This window comes from Lactuca saligna, chromosome 6 (assembly GCF_052625555.1).
Source record: "Lactuca saligna cultivar CGN05327 chromosome 6, ASM5262555v1, whole genome shotgun sequence".
NCBI classification, from domain to species: domain Eukaryota; kingdom Viridiplantae; phylum Streptophyta; class Magnoliopsida; order Asterales; family Asteraceae; genus Lactuca; species Lactuca saligna.
In genome coordinates, this window is record NC_136422.1 from 61414514 (window position 1) to 61421845 (window position 7332).

General features: G+C 35.6%; 1 protein-coding gene across 1 annotated transcript; it reads left to right on the forward strand.

Moving 5' to 3' along the window:
• Window positions 1-984: 984 nt before the first annotated feature.
• On the forward strand, window positions 985-7106 carry LOC144999921 (uncharacterized). Its single transcript, XM_078959071.1, has 20 exons — window positions 985-2362; window positions 2612-2815; window positions 3080-3184; window positions 3265-3330; window positions 3420-3584; window positions 3679-3753; window positions 3854-4008; window positions 4132-4267; window positions 4372-4441; window positions 4542-4669; window positions 4755-4811; window positions 4900-5085; window positions 5288-5380; window positions 5480-5565; window positions 5656-5722; window positions 5816-5882; window positions 5948-6084; window positions 6173-6264; window positions 6343-6409; window positions 6504-7106. The coding sequence occupies exons 1-20, from the start codon at window positions 1142-1144 to the stop codon at window positions 6666-6668; spliced, it is 3342 nt and encodes a 1113-aa protein (XP_078815197.1). The 5' UTR covers window positions 985-1141; the 3' UTR covers window positions 6669-7106.
• Window positions 7107-7332: the final 226 nt, after the last annotated feature.

Here is a 7332-nt window from a genome sequence, read left to right on the forward strand (position 1 = left end):
CTTGTTGTCAAATCCCACTCAATCATCAATAATTACACATTGTTCCCTTCACTATCATATCTTTCATTTCTAACCTTTTTCTTATCTCTAAGCACATTCTTAACCTTCCAATATTATATTCCAACACTATTAGATTGACTATATAAGAAAAAAATCTATATCAAATATGAATTGTTATAAATTCATATTATTTTCTTATTAAAATACGTAAATATAACTTAGATGATTTATATACATTTTCAAACATATTATTTAATTATTGATTTACATTTTAAAAAATTAGAGTTTTTTTTCTTTTTTTTTTTGTTTTTGTTTTTTTTTTTTTAAATTATTTCATAAACCACTACCACTTATATATACTTCTAGTACTTTGAATGATTTTTAAAATAATAATCCTACTTTTTTTTCAAAATGATAAATACTTTTAGCAGCATGTTGTGGAATGATATAGATGGTGGATGAAACATCATATCCAGTGGTGTGTGGTGAACCCTTTATAAGAAGCCAATCCACTACATCTTTTTTTTTTTCAGCTTCACATTATCGTATAATACATCCAATTGCTGCACATTTTGAGGGGAGTGATATTTGGCCATGTTTTTTTAGCAGTGAGGGGGATGATATGAGAAGTGTAAGGAAAAATAATATGACGATGAGTTGACAAAAAAATGATATCAGGAAATGTGATATAAGTTGGAATTAACTACTTGTCTAACAAGGTGTCTAACTAAAAGTTTCTAACTAGAAGTTCCTAAGTTCAATTCCAAACAAATACTAACATCGCCGTTAAAGAAAAAAAGTGATGCGATAGCCCACACCCCTTGGCCTTAAATGAAACTTATAACTTTTTATGGTAACAAGAGAATAAAAGATAGAGGACTTGGTTTGCGTGTTGGAAAATATTATAGGGACCAGTTTTGAATCTAAATCCCGCAATTAATTTCCCTCTAATATTCGAGCATAAAGAATTGCTGTTACCCTTTTTACCCCTACTACCACTACTCCATCTATGCCCCTTTGCCCTAATTAGTCTTCCGCCCAAATCCAAACACGCACCCCATTTTCTCCACTCCGTCATCGTCAAAGCCACCGGTAATCGCATCGGCACCATCAATCACTACCGGCGATTACTTCTGCGGCAATGGATCCTCAGGTTCAACAAGCACAACTGGCGGCGATACTGGGGGCCGATCCGGCGCCGTTCGAAACCCTAATATCTCACCTGATGTCTTCATCGAACGAGCAACGATCGCAAGCAGAACTTATATTCAATCTATGCAAACAAACTGATCCGAACTCGCTGTTTCTCAAACTCGGGCATCTGCTTCAACTATCTCCTCACATGGAAGCTCGTGCCATGTCAGCAATTCTGTTACGGAAGCAGTTGACTCAGGATGATTCATTGGTATGGAATCGGTTATCTCCGACGACTCAGGTTTCACTTAAATCTATTCTTTTGGCTTGTGTGCAACAAGAAGAAGCGAAGACGATAATGAAGAAGTTATGCGATACGATCTCGGAATTGGCTTCGAGTATCCTGCCTGATAACGGTTGGCCGGAACTGTTGCCGTTTATGTTTCAGTGCGTTTCTTCCGATTCTCCCAAGCTTCAAGAATCTGCGTTCTTGATATTTGCGCAGTTGTCACAATACATTGGGGAGACTTTAATTCCACACATAAAGCATCTTCATGGAGTGTTTTTGCAGTGCCTGACTACGTCGGGGAGTTCAGACGTGAGGATTGCTGCTTTGAGTGCTGTAATTAATTTTATTCAGTGTTTGTCGAGTTCCGGTGATAGAGATCGGTTCCAGGATTTGCTTCCAGCGATGATGACGACGTTGACTGAAGCTTTGAATGGTGGACAAGAGGCTACTGCTCAAGAGGCATTGGAATTGTTAATTGAGTTGGCAGGGACTGAGCCTAGGTTCTTGAGGAGGCAGTTAGTGGAGGTGGTGGGGTCTATGTTGCAGATAGCTGAGGCAGAGACACTAGAAGAGGGAACACGACACCTAGCCATTGAGTTTGTGATCACGCTAGCAGAGGCCAGAGAGAGGGCACCTGGTATGATGAGGAAGTTGCCACAGTTTATCAGCAGGTTGTTCTGCATTTTGTTGCAGATGCTGTTGGATGTCGAGGATGAACCTGCATGGCATACTGCTGAAAATGAGGACGAAGATGCAGGAGAGTCAAGTAATTACAGTGTTGGGCAGGAGTGCTTGGATCGGTTGGCTATTGCTCTAGGTGGGAATACCATTGTCCCTGTTGCATCAGAGCAGTTGCCGGCTTACTTGGCTGCCCCTGAGTGGCAGAAACATCATGCTGCACTCATCGCTCTTGCACAGATAGCTGAGGGATGCTCAAAGGTAGCAATATTTTTGGAATTTGTTATATCACTTTTGGTCAAGTTTGATCGTTCAACACATCATTTGTTTAATATGCGAACAAGTGCATTTTAATGATTGAATTAGTTTGCCTAGATATGTACCTTTTCAGACTTATTATTTCTTTGCATTTTGTTTGTGCTTGTTATAATGTTATGTCATGCAAGTAGTTGTTACTTTAATTTTGATTGTATGCGGCTTTTGATGGTTTGAATGGATTTGCTAATGCAGGTAATGATCAAGAATTTGGAACAAGTGGTGTCCATGGTTTTAAATTCATTCCAAGATCCTCACCCACGTGTGAGATGGGCTGCAATTAATGCAATCGGGCAATTGGCCACAGATTTAGGCCCAGACTTGCAAGTTCAATACCATCAACGAGTGCTGCCAGCTCTTGCTAATGCCATGGATGATTTCAATAATCCAAGAGTTCAGGTTAGTAGTGTTATTTATCCACACATGTTGGTCTTCTGTTAGTTATAGTAGCATCAAGGTAGTTTTTGAAACTTTATCAAATTCTTATGTAGCTTTCTTAATTCTTACTAGACTAGTTTGAATAAATACTGTTCATCCAGCAACAAACTCATCCTTAATTAATAGGCTCAGCTTAGTTAAATATGATTATTCCATGAATGCATCTTTATGCACATTAAAGAAGGGAGGATTTCACTTGTTTTTTTTCATCTATTTTCTTCTTAGGCACATGCTGCTTCAGCAGTGTTAAATTTCAGTGAGAACTGTACTCCTGATATCTTGACGCCTTACCTAGATGGAATAGTGAGCAAACTGCTTGTGTTGTTACAGGTAATTTGATGACAAATTATATGTGTTGTATATTTTTTTTTATAGTTTTTAATTTGCATTAATGATGGTTTTAATTGCAGAATGGTAAACAAATGGTACAAGAAGGGGCCTTGACTGCTCTAGCATCAGTTGCTGATTCATCACAGGTTACTCCACATTATCAACTCTTAAATTTCTAGCATTAGAATTAGAACTTTACATTCAATGTCTCATTATATACTTGGTGCATCAATAGGAACACTTCCAAAAGTACTATGATGCAGTTATGCCTTACTTGAAAGCTATCTTAGTGAATGCAAATGATAAAGCTAATCGCATGCTTAGAGCCAAAGCCATGGAATGCATTAGTTTGGTTGGAATGGCTGTTGGAAAGGAAAAATTCAGAGATGATGCTAAACAGGTATGCTTTCATTTTTTTTTCCCTTTTTTATTTTTTCATTCTTGATACTTTTTATATGTTAAATAATTGTAATGGATTTTGATTGTTTGTTAAGGTGATGGAAGTGCTTATGTCCTTACAAGGATCTCAAATGGAGACCGATGATCCCACCACCAGTTACATGCTTCAAGTAGGTGTTATTTATTTATTTATTTTTTAGATTTTAAAGTACACTCATGGTGATTTATAGTTTCTTATAAGATTTTTCTCTTTGACCTTTTTTGTCACAGGCGTGGGCCAGGCTATGCAAGTGTTTAGGGCAGGATTTCCTTCCTTACATGAGTGTTGTTATGCCTCCTTTACTTCTTTCTGCTCAACTCAAACCTGATGTCATCATTACCTCAGCAGCTTCAGATAATGAACTTGATGAATCAGATGATGAAAGGTATTATTTTATAACAAAATGGCATTATTTTTGCCTTAAAAAAAACCCAATTCAAATAATGATAAATGCAATCAAACCCGGAAAGATAATAAAAAAAATGTTTATTGAATGAATGTCTTGCAGTATGGAGACAATCACACTTGGTGATAAAAGAATAGGCATCAAGACAAGTGTTCTAGAAGAAAAAGCTACAGCTTGCAACATGTTGTGTTGTTATGCAGATGAGTTGAAGGAGGGTTTCTATCCATGGATTGACCAGGTTTTTGACTTTTTTTCTTTCGTAACCTTTTATATTTTATTGTTTTATTTGTTGCATTACACTTTACAACCAGTTGCTAATTTATATAATTATATTAATATCAGGTTGCACCAACCTTGGTCCCACTTCTCAAATTTTACTTTCATGAAGAAGTTAGGAAAGCTGCTGTTTCAGGTTTTATTTCTGATCTTTTTTCACTTTTTATATATTATTTAATGATTAGACATACATAAGTTTCTTATGGGATTTATATATATATATATTTTTATTCTAGCCATGCCTGAATTATTGAGGTCTGCAAAGTTAGCAATAGAGAAAGGGCTTGCTCAAGGTCGTAATGAATCTTATATAAAGCAGCTCTCTGACTACATAGTTCCTGCTTTGGTTGAAGCTTTACATAAGGTAATCTTAATTTTCCTTTTTTTATAAAATAATTCATTCAAAGTGGTTTAGGGTTTACTGAATTGTCTCAATTATGCTGTTTCAGGAACCTGATACGGAAATCTGTGCAAGTATGCTGGATGCTTTAAACGAGTGTATACAGGTTGAATGGCATTTTTATGTTTTTTTATTTTTATTTTAGGATGTTGAACATGTTTTGACTGTGTGTTTGACTTTGACCATGGATTCAGGTATCTGGAACACTTCTAGATGAAAACCAGGTGAGAAGCATTGTGGATGAGATAAAACAGGTGATCACAGCCAGCTCAAGCAGAAAAACAGAAAGAGCAGAGAGGGCCAAAGCTGAAGATTTTGATGCTGAGGAAGGAGAATTGCTTAAAGAGGAAAATGAGCAAGAAGAAGAAGTCTTTGATCAAGTTTGTTTCTCAACAACCCTTTTTCCTATATTTATTATTTAATAAAAGTGTTAAATGCAAGAAATATCAACCTACTTTGAAAAATTTACCCAACTACATTATTATTTCTTGCATTTAGCCCCAAATAAAATAACTATTATCATGTCTTGTAATATTAATAAAACCGATGTATTTGTGCCTTTGTAATTCTCTGGTGCTACAGATTGGTGAAATCTTGGGAACTTTGATAAAAACATTTAAAGCCTCCTTCTTGCCTTTCTTTGATGAGATGTCATCATATTTGATGCCTATGTGGGTAAGTTTTTAATTTCGGAACTTTTTTATTCACTTAATTAAGCTCTATTTGTTTTTTAAATAAATAAATAACGACTCCCGCTTTTATTAATAACACAAGGGCAAGGACAAAACAGCTGAGGAAAGAAGGATTGCTATTTGCATCTTTGATGATGTGGCTGAACAGTGTCGTGAAGCAGCTCTAAAGTATAAAAACTTATCCATTTTTCTACTTTATCGCATCTATCTAATAATCTTTTTTTTAATATATCTTATGTTGTTTTTATATCTGAAAAGGTATTACGATACCTATCTTCCTTTCCTTCTAGAAGCTTGCAACGACGAGAGTCCAGATGTCCGCCAGGTCAGCATGATTATCAAAATACCGATTCAGATTTTGCATGTTCTTGTTTTCTTATAAACTAAACCGTATATTTTTTTTATTTTTATTTTCCAGGCAGCTGTATATGGACTTGGAGTGTGTGCAGAGTATGGTGGATCTGTTATAAAACCACTTGTTGGAGGTACATTAAATATAATAATCTTTTGCATGTTTTATTTACTTAAAAGTTTTGTATTATTTTCTCAGAGGCTCTTTCAAGGCTAAATGTTGTAATAAGACACCCTAATGCTGTTCATCCCGAGAATGTGATGGCATATGATAATGCAGTTTCTGCTTTGGGGAAAATTTGCCATTTTCATCGCGATAGTATCGACTCAGCTCAGGTACTTTTAGGAAATGTGATAATAATATAATTTATTTTTTGTTGTCAATAAAATACATATGTAATGTTAAAACTTAAAACCTGCTCAGGTTATTCCTGCATGGTTAAGCTGTTTGCCAATCAAAGGAGATCTCATCGAAGCCAAAGTTGTTCACGAGCTGCTATGTTCAATGGTTGAAAGGTATATATAACATATATAGCAACTTACTTTGATTTGTTTTAATTTTTATCTAATTTGTTTTTTTTTATACTATTACAGGTCAGACACGGTACTTCTAGGCCCGAACAACCAGTATCTCCCTAAAATTGTTTCTGTATTTGCTGAGGTTAGTTGTTGTTTTTTTTTTTTTTAAAAGAAAATGAATGGAGGGCAAAGTTGTGATTTCACATGCTTACTAATTTTGGTTTATGAATGAATAGATTATTTGTGGAGGGAAGGATCTTGCAACAGAGCAAACTATAAACCGGATAGTGAACCTGCTGAGACAGCTTCAGCAGACGCTGCCACCTGCGACATTTGCGTCAACATGGTCAAGCTTGCAGCCACAGCAGCAACTTGCATTACAATCAGTCCTCACATCATAGCAAAGCAAAGCAAAGCAAAGAATACAAAACGACTGAATAGTTAAGTTGTTCTTGTTCTTGTGGTTTGGTTTGGTTTGGTTTGGTTAGAAAGGAAATGTGTTTGTTGCCCATTCTTTGCTGCTGACATATAAAGATAGACGATGATGCATATTCATTTTTTCAGCGTGACATGTGTCATGCAATGAGACCCTAGGTGGGTTGGTTGGTTGGTTTGGTTGAGTGTGGAGAGCGACAGAGATGATGGGAACAAGAGTTGGATATCTTGTTTGTTTTTTTGGTTTCTTTGTTTTTTTTTGGTTACAAGTTGTTGTGCATATTGTACAAGTATTGTTGTGAGGTATTTGTTGCTTAAACAAAGCAATGACTCTTACTCGAGTTTTGGTCGTTTTTAATCACTTTTTGACGTTTGTGGCATAAATTTATCCACTTTTTTTTCAACTTCTTTTTATTGCTAAACTCGTTTGGTAAGATGGTTATCAGTGGAAAATAAAAATTATAATTGTCGTAACTAAAAAAAAGTGGAATATAATTGATTACGTTTATGATTTTTTGTTGGGAAATCTGCGAAAAAGTCCTAATATTTTAGGTCAGTTTACGATTTAGTCCCAAATTAAATTTTGTTTACAAAAAAGGATAGATTACCGACTAAATCTGTGAAACCGGC